This window comes from Glycine soja, chromosome 13 (genome assembly GCF_004193775.1).
Source record: "Glycine soja cultivar W05 chromosome 13, ASM419377v2, whole genome shotgun sequence".
NCBI classification, from domain to species: Eukaryota; Viridiplantae; Streptophyta; class Magnoliopsida; order Fabales; family Fabaceae; genus Glycine; species Glycine soja.
This window is the reverse complement of record NC_041014.1, coordinates 22756997-22769938: the sequence shown is the minus strand read 5'-3', so window position 1 is coordinate 22769938 and position 12942 is coordinate 22756997. Positions and strand designations below refer to the sequence as shown.

Genomic DNA, 12942 nt, shown 5'->3' with positions numbered 1-12942 from the left:
AATATTTAAATATATAAAATGTATAACAAATTAATTTTGTAAATAATTTAATAATAAATAACTTCTTAAACTTTGTAACTTAATGACATATTAATCTTTAAAAAATATAATTTATCATCAAATTAGTTCTTAAATATTATAATTTAATGATAAACATAAATTAAATAATTTGTCACACAACCAAATTTATATTTTTCAACTTTCACATTAATTTTTGATCGTATTCATATTTTTATAAGAATGAATTTAATTATTTAATTATTATTTATTATTTAAATAGCTGTCCAATCATACACAATCCTTCTTTCTCATTAGATGCCAATGCGAAGGTATCATAATTCTTCAAATGTTTTTAATATAGGTGTACATCATAGTACAGTTTTTTGACCGATAAAAGTCTAATACTTTAATAAATAATTAAATTATTTAAGTATACTGATCAGAATTTCATTTTTAACTATATATACAGAAAATATTTAATTAAAAAATGAAAAACAATTTCGTTAATATTTACATCTTCTAAGCAAAATTGTTTCTAACTATATAAGAGAGTATAATATTAATATAAAATAATAATAATTTGTCAATAACATTTTGTAGTGTAACAGCTAAAGAGTTAAAAAAAGTAAAATAAAAATATTTAATGTTCCAAATTATTGTTATTGCAATTGTTAATAAATTTTTGGATAAGGAAACTGGAAAAGTGACTACATAAGAGCACCATTATTGTATTGCCGTCCTTGGACAATAATTATACTTGTAAATTCATTTTCTTCTACATCTTCTCGAGTAGCCTGTAGCCATCACGAACTAATTCAGATGACACGTTTCACAATACGTCGGTCGTTGAATAATAAATTAAATTTGTAAGAAGAAAAAAAAAAGATACTGTAATGGATATAACTAGTTACGTATTTAATAATGTTTGCAATATTACACATGATTCTTTCTCATCAATAATTATCAAGAGTAATAATTTTAACATTGCTGTTCTAGATATACTATGCGTTTTCTTTTATTACTCCTTTTTTTTCGAATTTCAATGTGTGGACGGAAAATTCACACATCAACTTTTAATTTTATTTATTTAATTTTGATTTTCACGCTGTGGTTTTGATTTGTTCTTTGGATCTGAGCCTTCGTCTTCACCTTCTCTCTCATGAGAGAAAAGAGAGAAATCAGATTTTTAAAAAAAATTAAAATTAAAATTAAAATTATATATCCATTTTTCTTAAAAAAAATTGAATCAATAATTAGCAGCTCTTGTTCCTGCACCCGTGGTTCCAACCTTTTTTGTTCTCGAACCTCCCAAATCTTCTTTCTCCTCTTCAATTTTCGCCCAGTTTTCTCTGCTCGATCTTCTCATCGTGTCTTGTTCGCGAAGAGATTCCATTTTCAAAATACCCACATGCTGTGATCCCCCATGTGTGCAAGAGTGCAATCACATATTCCGTTAAAAAAAAATAAAAAAATTCAATTTTTGCTTGTGGGGTGGCGATTTTTCGATCTGGGTGTGTGGAGGGTGGAGTGAGGAATAGTGGGTCGTTGTTGGGTTATAGCAGTGATGGTTGTTTTGGATGGAGCTGAGAGGATGAGGAAAGATCAATAATTTTGGAATTAGTTTTGAAAAATAATGCTGTATCTGAAGCAGCCTAGAGTTCAGGGTATGGGTTTGGATTTTTGGGTTGTCGGTCTTTTGCATTGTGCTGATTCTGAATTTTTGTGATTTTGTGTTATTACTCCTTGCATGCCATTTTGGTGGTTTCCCTGAGCCTGAGGCTCGGGGGATCTGAGTGTTGCAGAGAAAGTTATGGCATCTTCAGAGAATGAACCTTGTCACTCTCCTTCTGCCTCTGATCAATCCCCTTCTCCTCCTTCTCCTCCTTCCAATGTCTGTATGCAGAAATTTAGGCTATATGAGACTCGATCGGTAATGCCCTTTTATTCTTCTTTCCACTGTTTCGAAACTGTTGTTGTAGTTTGCAGTCTGCTAGGGGATCTCTTTGATTTTGTCATGTGATTTGATCTTTCTGTGTTGTAGAAATTATAAAATATTTGTGGATAATTTTAACCTTCACTGTAGATCAATAGTATTATCGATGCACTTGTTTCTTGTTCATATTCATATATGGTGTTGTATGTATGTATATAATGTTTTAGTGCATTTATTATCCTAGTTGTGCACCATTGTCTCAAAGCTGCCTACTTGACTTTTTTTTTTTGAATGTTTTTAGAAAAGACTTGACCAGCTGGTCATCCAGTGTGTTGGATTCTTGCACGATGATTAGACTTCAATGTGTGTTTTGAACTTCCTTGCTTTCATTGTTTTATGATATAAAAATTAGTTTGGGCAAACTAGAAAGAACTACTTAGCTTGGTTGCCTCATTCCATGTTTTGGTGAAGTTCTTATCCTGTTCCTAGTTTAATATTCTTATGTATGGTTTTTGCCTTTCTGAAATGCTTCAGAATGAAATCTTTATGCCTTTTCGTTTGATCATTTATGTGGATGCTTCATAATTCCTTCTTATCTTAAATTGGGATATGTTATTTATCTAGCTTTGAAAGTGGGTTGTCTCTTGCTTCTCATCATGCTTTAGATCCTTGGATGTATGTATTATCATCCCTGGTAATCTAATATGCATACTAAGCTTGGGACATCCCATTCGAGAAATTTAATTTGCAAAATTGAATGTTATTGGAGTTGCAGTGTTTATCATGCTTGTCTTGTACTTAAAAATATTTAACTTCTGCATTTTTTTTATTCCACAGAACTTTTACATGATAGGAAGGGACAAGAGCAGGACATATTGGAAAGTACTAAAGATTGACCGTCTTGATCCTTCCGAGCTAAATTTGCGTGAAGATTCCACCACATATACAGAAAGTGAATGTTCTGATCTTTTGAGACGGATACATGAGGGTAACAAGTCCACAGGTGGACTAAAATTTGTTACAACTTGTTATGGAATTGTAGGTATGTAAATCCATAATGTCTTGTCTACCTGCCTGTTGACCAATTATGAGTTAGTGTCTTGATATACTATTCTGGTTTTAGGGTTCATCAAATTTTTGGGGCCTTACTACATGCTGCTTATCACAAAAAGAAGGCAAATTGGTGCAATCTGTGGTCATACAGTATATGCTGTCTCAAAGAGCGAGATGATTCCATTGCCAAATTCTTCAGTTCGGTCTAACATCAATTCTAAAAATGAAAACAGGTCTTTACAATCTTGCATATTACGTCAATTCTACTTATCATGGAAAACCTGGATTTTAGCCCAAGTGATGCTCAGCATCTATTTGCATGTTATTCATTATATATGAACATTTATTTGCTTCTTTTTGTTTCAAATGCTCATTTCTTCCCACTGTTTCCTGTAACTAAGTAAAACAAGAAAATATTTTGTTTTTATTTTAATTTACTTGGATTTCTACTGGTCTCTCTGTTTCTACCCATTATCCAGTTTTAAAATTATTTCAGTTATCCTTTGTTTATAAACATTTGAAATTAATATAAAAGCAGATAAAATTATATGATTACATCCCTTCTGTTTGACTCAAATATAAATATGACATGTTAAAGAAGCACACTGATTTGTTGAGGAGAACCTAATTTTGATTAGACTTTGTTTATGATATTTTGGTGTAATTTAGAAATGCTACATGGTTCCTATTATTAATCACATCTTTGAAATTAAACAGGTTTTTTTGGCATTATGTCAAATTTTATTGTTCTTTCTACATACATTATCAGGTTTTGTATTAATTATTTAATTTTTGTTGATTTTTTAGGTACAAGAGGCTCCTATGCATGGTTGACCTTACAAAGGATTTCTTTTTCAGCTACTCATACCACATTATGCGTAGTCTTCAAAGGAACATGTGTGATGATGAGACAGGCCATATTCTTTATGAGACCATGTTTGTTTGGAACGAATTCTTAACTCGAGGAATTCGGAATCACCTCCAGAATACTATTTGGACAGTTGCACTAGTGTATGGATTTTTTAAACAGGTGAAGACAGGTTACTCAAAGTTCCGTTGGATACTGTATTCATTGATTGATTAATCTTGTCAAGTAACTGGTTCCTGCTTAAGACAAGCAATTTTGTCTTCCTCATCTTGAATATCTGACCTCTATCTGGTGGCTTCATTAGGAAATGCTTATGATATCCAGACGGGAGTTCACACTTACGCTCATTGCAAGACGATCACGTCATTATGCTGGCACTAGGTCCGTAAATTTCATCATATCTTATTTCCAATATTAAATCCATTGAATTATTTTCCAATGTGATTATGTCTGCATATCATCCAATTGGTATCTGGTTCTATAATTTGACTGTGTGCAAACTTAGCTAGTCAATCTATCAAGTGCCTCCTCTGATGATTTTATCCTTCTTATGCTGAGGATTTTATCCGTATACAGTTTTACACTGGTCCTTTTTTTTTTTTTGTAAATTTTAGTTGTTTTAGTTTGTCACTATGTCTTTGCAGTTTGAATATAAAATGAGTATAGTATAGGGAATGTGGCATGGAATAATCTGTTTTTTACGTTCTTATGATGGTATGAATCTCCGTTTACATTTGGGTGTTGAAATTATTAATGGGCATCTGTCCAAGTATTACAACAAGTATTGCAATGTCGAGAGTGGGCTGGTCTTCCCGTAGGATTGTGCATGGTTGCTACTTTGTCAAAAATTCCCAAGGCAATTTGGACTTGGCACCTCTTGCTTTATATTCACTTTCTTTTTTTTTAACACCCCCCCCCCCCCCCCTGAAAAAATAAAGTCCAACTAGCTTAGCCCAATTGTGACTTGCATTAAGTGAGGCGGTAGACCATGAGTGGAAACTTGAAAGCAATCACATGCAAGATTTTCTGCACATGGTAAGGGAATATATATAAGCAGAGTGCAAGCAGTAAAAACTTGAATTTTCAAGATAGATATGGTAGAAAGATGTCTCTATATTTGCAATAATTTATTTGTACAATTCACAGTTTCACTTATTTGATTATTTTGTCTAGGTATTTGAGGCGTGGTGTTAATGAGAAAGGAAGAGTAGCAAATGATGTTGAGACAGAACAAATAGTCTTTGAGGATGTTGCTGAAGGTCTTCCCATCCAAATAAGCTCTATCATCCAGAACCGTGGTTCAATCCCTCTTTTCTGGTCACAGGAAACTTCAAAACTAAATATTAAACCAGATATTATATGTATGCCCTCCCATTTCACAAATATTGTAGCACTAGCAGAGTTATTTTTCTCTCAATTTTTCTACTTCCATGTGGAGATGTTTATGCTTATGTAGTCACTTATTTTTTCCAGTGTCAAAAAAGGATCAGAATTATCAAGCCACTAGACTTCACTTTGAAAACCTTGTCAAAAGATATGGGAATCCCATAATTATTTTGAATTTAATAAAGGTAATCTTTTTCCCCCTCATTTATTACATGTCATCATCTAAATTCTTGAAAAATCTATTTTCTTATATCTTGGGTGTGTTGAAACATATTGATGTTGTAATTGGTTATTTCTTGACTAGTTTTATGTTATATTTTTGTTAAAATAAAATAAAGGTGATATAATGATGACAAAGTGAATATTGTGTTGATTTGTTAGAATATCTACATAATATTTAGAGGAAGAGAATGATGCATGATGGATTAGAATAAATTATTTTACTTTTTAAGTTTTTTGTTCCCCTATTTAATTTAATTAGGATCAGGAGTCCAGTATTAGTATTAATAGGACTATTGCGTTAGTACTTACTAATTAGTATGACATAATACACCTTAGCAATTCAATATCTATTATTTTGTGTATGCATTCTCTCCTTTTCTCCCTCCTTACTTAAGTCCTAAACCTTATAATTTCAACTGTATCATTTTTGTACAAGACTCCTGGATGGGGTGATTGATAAGTTTCTTTTTCCATTTAACCAACAGACCCATGAGAAGAAGCCTCGCGAGTCCATACTTCGTCAAGAGTTTGCTAATGCCATAGATTTCATTAATAAAGATTTATCCGAGGAGAACAGGCTTAGGTTCCTTCATTGGGATCTGCACAAACATTTTCAGAGGTTGATTTTTTATTGTATAATTCTATCCTTTTTGGCAAATTACAATGTGCTTTCCGATTAAGCTGATTTTCCTTATATTCATTTCCAGCAAAGCTACAAATGTCTTGCAGCTTCTTGGCAAAGTGGCTGCATATGCATTGACATTAACAAGTTTTTTCTATTGCCAAACGACACCAACCTTGAGACCAGAAGAAAGTCTGAAATGGCAAAGTACAGAGTATGTTTTTCATTTGTTTCAAATCTTCAATTACCTTTTGCAACGTTTCTTAGATAAGAACAATGATATCAGCTTTTCCAAAGAATAAACCCGACAGTGTTTATAAAAAAAAATGGTTAATGCTTGATGGACAGAGGAAATACCTAAAGTTTTTCCTCAGGCATTTTTTGTTTACTTAATGTTAAGTTTTACATGCAGCAGTGTTGATGAGGGAACCTTTTCACCTACTAGACATGCCAATGATGATAATGGGGATGCTAATAATTTAGAGAGGAAACCAAGTGAAGGAAACAATGATGCCAATGAAAATCATTCTGTCAAACCACCCATGTTGCAGAGGGGGGTGCTCAGGACCAACTGCATAGACTGCTTGGATCGCACTAATGTTGCACAATATGCATATGGGTTGGCTGCTCTTGGCCACCAGCTCCATGCTCTGGGAGTTATTGACCACCCAAAAATTGATCTTGATGACCCTGTAGCAGATGATTTGATGGGGTTTTATGAGCGGATGGGTGATACACTCGCACATCAGTATGGTGGTTCTGCTGCTCACAACAAGGTGATTTGCACTCTGCAGCTTGTCACAACTGCTTCAGTTTACATATTCTAATGTAGCTTAGGAACTGATAGTTTTGCTCCATTTTCTTTTTTAATTACCGAAGAAGCCAGTTGAATAGATTTGTTTTTAATAAATGTTATCATTGCTCATTGGGTTTAAACTTTGTGATGGTAAAGATAACCATCAAACTTCCTTTTTTTGGTGGAGGGGGAGGTTGGAGAAAGTAGACCTTTTTATTTATCTCCCAATCAAAATTATTTAAGGGTTAACTACAGATCATAGCTTTCTAATTATGTTGTTTGAGCTGGATGGCATATAATATCCTTGTTAGCTTTCTTGTTAGTACTGTGAGAATGGACTGATATACTGTGTTGATCCCATGCATCATTTATAGAGAACATTGACAAATACGGCTTTGTGGCTATCAATAATTGTCTAAAATAATGTAGGAAATTAGAGTTAATTTCTCTTTATTGAGAATGTTCCACTGATGGGCTGGTCAATCTTTCGATGATTATGTATTTCTTGCCTGTTAAATTGGCAGAGTAGCAGTGGTCATAGGATTTTCTTTCCTGTTATATCTACACTATACATTGGTATAACATGTTTTAACCTTTTCTGATAGTCTTTTTCTATAACTTGGGTTTCTATATAGATTTTCTCTGAGAGGAGGGGCCAGTGGAGAGCTGCAACACAGTCTCAGGAGTTTTTTAGGACTCTTCAACGCTATTATAGCAATGCATACATGGATGCTATGAAACAGGATGCAATCAATGTGTATGTGCTACAGTCATGCATTGTCTTCTTTTTCTATATGCCTCCAAGTTATATACTTATATTATCTCTGGATTGGAGCTTGGCTTCTACCTGGTTTGTTTGTTATTTTCTGTTCTGTCTCTACCTCTCTGTTATAGGGAGCTTTTGTTTTGGACAAGAGATTTCTTTAAAATGGAAAGAAGGATAACACAGTAGGATTAGAAATGCTCCTCAAATATTGCAAATATAAAACAGGGACTATGCAACAGACTTTTCCAACCCCTCTGCATGTCTTTGTGTCTTCTAGCTTAGTAGCAACTTTTGTGATATTTTTTTCGGCAGCTTGTACTTTTGTCATATATTCTATTGTAAAGATGCCTTTGCAATTTTAACTTATTATTCTCTTCTTCTAATCATGAGATGATCTTTCTGTTTATTGGGGCAGATTCCTGGGGCATTTTCAGCCACAACAGGGTAAGCCTGCTCTATGGGAGTTGGGTTCAGATCAGCTCTATGATGCAGGAAGACATGGAGATGACGATGCTAGGTATTTGAATATGATATATGGAATATAACACTTTTTTTCCCCTAACCTTCTATGAAATGGTCCTTGCTTGAAGATCTTGCATTGGGGTTTTTCTCTGTCTGGAACTTGCACAGTCCACCTTCCCCTTCCATATTTTTTATATTGATCTATGAAACGTATGCCCTGGCCCTAGTAGACACTTTGTTAAAACAATCTAAAATAAAATTTGATATTTCATAATCATTTGAGCTTGTTGCAAATATGATGATAACTTGAAGCATGTACATTGAAAATGCCTATCTATGCAACTAATATGGTAACTATGAAATGGGTTTTTTAGGTCATTTTTCAAAAGATCCTTCTCAGATGGAAACATTCTTAATGAAAGTTCTACACCGATGTCAGCCCCAAAGGCCAAGCATGAAAAATTCCCAAGCCAAGGCGGCTTACCAGATCGATCAGAAGAAGGAAGCAAGGGTCTCTGTGAGTCATCACCAGAAATATCTACTACTGAGAGTGACATCTCATTTTCAAGGTTTGTGTTCTATATTAATGTAAACTTAAGTGTAATCTGTTTTAAGTTGTACAGGAGGAAATAGATAATCATCACTCCCATTTTATACAGTCTCTCTTTTCTACTGTCTTTATTAGTCACCTTAATCTAGAAAGTTTTTATTTCGTAGCATGCTTTTCTGTATAAGATTTTTTGTACATGTATAGTAAATATTTTCTAGAAGATGGGAAAAAAATTATTCTATTCATTCGAGATTGTCCTCTCTTTTCTTTATCATTGCTTTGTTTGTATTTTGAAATGTCCAATACATTGTAAATTTGTAATCTAAAATGTTCAATGAGCTCATATTGCGCAGATACAAATTGGAACTTGTGTTGCCTGCTTGTATGATGGCATGTTCTGCAATTTGCTGCTTAATTTTCTCCACTGAGTCTGTGTATGATATACAATTCATTTTTATGTGTAGGTACACTCCCTCAATGCCTCGGAGACAGCTCTTTGGAGATATGCAAAGAGAGCGCTGCCTTGAAAGTGAACATATTTACTATTCTGATCATGGGGATTCCTTCAGCTGCTCCAACTTTGTTGACCTGGATTGGCTATCTTCTTCAGGAAATTCATGTGAAGAAGAGCCATTTGAGAGGTAATACATTTTATAGGAACTGAATTTGCTATGCAATTAATGGGAAAATATGACTGTCTTGGTTATGTCCTGTTCTTTTTTCTGATGGTCTTCAAAATTTACCCAAGTTTCTTTCCTTCTTTCTGGTGTTTTGTATTTGTTTTATCCAAAATCATTTTTGTTGAGTTTAGAAGCAAATTTATACCGAATGCAGGTCATCAATTACCAACTCTCCAATTGCTGGAGTTTCTTCAGAAAATGTTGTCAATGGAATAATGGTAGGTGAGGCAACTGCCTCCACTAGTGATTGGGGGGCCTCCAGCCTAAAGGTATCACACTTTCTGATACAATATAATATCACATTCACTACTTCCTCATTCCTTTAGATTCATTGTACTTCCATACCAATGAACATGATGTAATTAATATATTGAATCCGTTAATTATACATTGCAAGTTTTCATTCACATGATGCAGTGTATGTAGTTTTGAACCATGCATTTGAATTCATTGTTTTAGTAAAAAAAAAGTAATAAACAGTTTAGGCTATTCTTGGTCTACTAAGGGTATGTTTTGCTCTGATATGATAAAAGATAATGTATTCTGTGCATAATGCACAATAATCTTTTACCATTCATTTAGGATATGCATGACTTTATGTTGGTCCGAACTTTTAACAAGTTTATGTGTGTTCTACTTCTTAAATTACTTGATCTTTATTTCAGAATTCACACACTAATTCTGTGTAGTATTCTCAGGGAAGGGAACAAACTGAATCCGAGTTATCCTACGGTGATGCACGGTCCAACACACCAGAGGAATTTCCAGATACTTTTGTAAACTGGGTGACTTATGGACAGACACTTTGCCATTGAACTTTGCATATGATCTCTTGCACTAATGTATGATTGACATTTTTTTGGCTTGGTCTAAAGATGCTTATTAGAAGAAACTAGAGAGAAGGAACCGGGTAAAGAAAAAGAATCAGGCATTTGGGTAGGCTTCTGTTTATGTGGTGCTAATCTAAGAATCATCCTGGGGCCAATCTTGGTATTGACATGCAACATTAATATTTCTGTTGTGAAGATCTCAATCAAATCCTCAAGGCATAGTAGAAAATAGTGCATAGCAAGTGTTTGTAAAATTCTTCACTGTCTTTTTCTTTCTTTTACTATTATTATTATTATTATTATTATTATTATTATTATTATTGTTATTTTCTGTTATTGTCTTCTTGGAGTTCGGTGTTTTCATTATTCTTTCAGCAGTTTTAATAGGTGCACCTTTTGTAAATATTATTTACCCTGTTTTGTGGGAGCTTCACTTTTAGAATTGTAGATATAATTGATTCTTTTAAATAACTTTGCTTGTTGTAATGTATAATGTAGAACTCATGCATATGATCACACTACTCTGGCTTTTAGGTAAATTGCGGTTCTCTACGAGTTAATGCTCAAGAGTTCATAAATGTCTAATCCGATAACGGAAATAAATTTATGATTTTTATTTCCTTTTTTATATACGAACAATACATGTAAAACGAGACGTTCATATAATTTTAAAAAACTAAAATTGTAATATAAATTATAGATCACTAGTTAAAATAATGTAAAGTTTTTTTTTATATATAAAATTCATACTTATACTATAAATATGAATCTTGAATAAGAATTCTTTTAGGAGTTATTCATACCTATGTCAATTACAACCTGGCTGTATTAAAGGTTTGGATTTGGTGTAAGACTTTTCTTCTTAGTTTTGTAAAGAAAAGATAAGTTGTGTGATTGCCCAGCAACTTTTTCTTAAAAGCAAAACGATTGACACTGAACTTTAAAGTGCCAAGCCAACACAAGGAGTATGATCGTTACAAGAACAAAACCACATGGAAAGCCATTCAAAGTTCAATATATGGTGCACAATTGCATGTTGAACATCGTTACAGAAGGTGTAGGGAATAGATCATCAGCTAGTACTCCACAATCCCAAATTTGGGTTCCTAAGAAATGCATGCATCAACAACGTTGACCATTATTGTTTAAAACATTGACATAAGAAGCAATTTCCTTTTGGGAAAATCATTTATAATAAAAAGAAAATTAAAATGACATAATTTAACCCAAAGATTTTGATTGCAATTTGCAACCAACAAATTAGTCTCAGCCACAAAACCAATTTTAGAAAAGGTTCTAAAATTATGTCTTCTCCTAGCTAACTAGCTTGCACGGAATGAAAAGGTTCTAAAACTACTTAAAGTATATAACTATTATCTCAAATTGGATAAGGCAAAACCAAGCTTTGAACATAATGACTGGTCTCCAAGAAAACTATTCCATTAAGCTTTACTCCTCCAATATTACACAGAACAAGTTCCAACTCTTGAATGTTTGCCACCACCAACTTTACATCGCCCTTTGCAGCATGCATGGACGTCCAATGCGGAGAAACAGATTTTCGAAGAGCCTCATGATTAACCATCTTCATTTCCAAAACAACGAGATGGTTTCTCTTATAATCAAGAGAAAGTCATAGACAATCACTAAATTGTTTTTCAACTTCTAGGAGGTCACCAAAGGGTATATCAAGAGCAACCGGTAGCGGCAAATATCTGTGTCTCCTTCCTTAAATCAAAGGAAAAAACTCCATACTGATCATTAAGAACTCCTATCCAGTTAAGAGTGCCACCCAGAATCCATCCCCTACCTTGAACTATACGGGGAAAACTTGTCCAACTTGCAACGTTTCTCCAACAATTGTCACCCATGCAGTAAACTCTCGGTTCAGTTTTCAATTGCATGGAGGAGTATTGAACCGCTGCCACCACCTTGTAAGTGTTGCTTGAATCATCATAGCCAAAGCCCATCTTCGCTTCCCAAGTACCTATTTTTGGGATCTTAACCTTGTAGCGGGATTCCGAAATCACGATCACAATCACAATCGCGAGTGGTAGTCATAGCCCACACACAGACCAATCCATTACGTACCCCAACCATGTTGTGGCACTTCTGATCGAATCCGTGGCCACCAACTTCATCCATGAGTGATGGGTGGTCATCGAGTAAACGTTGCATGGAGCAGTAGCGTGGGGTGGTGTCTCTGCGTGATCCTTCAACATGCAGTTTCACGAAAATAGGATCGAAAACTAGGGTTTTCCAAAACTTGCAAACGCACCTCAACCGCAAAAGTGTTTTCTCCGGAAGCCATGGCGGAATTTCCACTTGGAGCTCGCAAGGGAGAACAACTACTGCATCATCATAGCGACCACGATTCATTCTCGTGACAAATGTATACCATGGACTGAACCCTACCACCAATAAATAGCCAAAATATTTAACAGTTTTCTTCAGAAAATTAATTTTCATGATTTCAACGTTAAGAGGAATATCTATTTTAAATTTAAATTTTCATCTTATCATTTCTTATATTTTAAATTTAAATTTTCATCTTATCAAAGTGTACAAGTTATCAAATTAATATTTTTAAAAGATAAATGATCAAATTATTAAATCTACACTACACAAAAAAGGATAAAGGGGTGACAATTTAAAGTAAAATATATTAGTATCGTGAATTTATTTGAATTAAAATCTATTAGAATATATAACTATCTAATCAATTTAATATGTTTTTTTTTAAAGAAATCAACCTTTTTAGATAACAAAAGAAT

At 33.7% G+C, this 12942-nt stretch overlaps 1 protein-coding gene across 3 annotated transcripts; it reads left to right on the top strand.

Annotated features, from left to right (window-relative positions):
* Window positions 1–1120: 1120 nt before the first annotated feature.
* LOC114381973 (phosphoinositide phosphatase SAC3-like) lies at window positions 1121–10642 on the top strand. 3 transcript variants are annotated; one of them, XM_028341202.1, is made up of 16 exons: window positions 1121–1930; window positions 2771–2975; window positions 3057–3219; window positions 3794–4016; window positions 4159–4235; window positions 5028–5215; window positions 5328–5425; window positions 5948–6081; window positions 6170–6298; window positions 6500–6860; window positions 7516–7637; window positions 8062–8163; window positions 8483–8677; window positions 9123–9299; window positions 9493–9607; window positions 10028–10642. In XM_028341202.1, the coding sequence occupies exons 1-16, from the start codon at window positions 1811–1813 to the stop codon at window positions 10151–10153; spliced, it is 2535 nt and encodes an 844-aa protein (XP_028197003.1). In that variant the 5' UTR covers window positions 1121–1810; the 3' UTR covers window positions 10154–10642. The 3 variants fall into 3 exon arrangements, with proteins under 3 accessions (XP_028197003.1, XP_028197004.1, XP_028197002.1); XM_028341203.1 differs by having other exon boundaries at window positions 6497–6860; window positions 10037–10642; XM_028341201.1 differs by having other exon boundaries at window positions 6497–6860.
* Window positions 10643–12942: the final 2300 nt, after the last annotated feature.

Coding starts and splice junctions, on each gene's coding strand:
- LOC114381973 (XM_028341201.1), top strand. CDS start 1,811: ATGGCATCTTCAGAGAATGAACCTTGTCACTCTCCTTCTGCCTCTGAT. Junction 2,976..3,056: donor AACTTGTTATGGAATTGTAG/GTATGTAAATCC, acceptor TTCTGGTTTTAG/GGTTCATCAAATTTTTGGGG. Junction 3,220..3,793: donor AATTCTAAAAATGAAAACAG/GTCTTTACAATC, acceptor TTGATTTTTTAG/GTACAAGAGGCTCCTATGCA.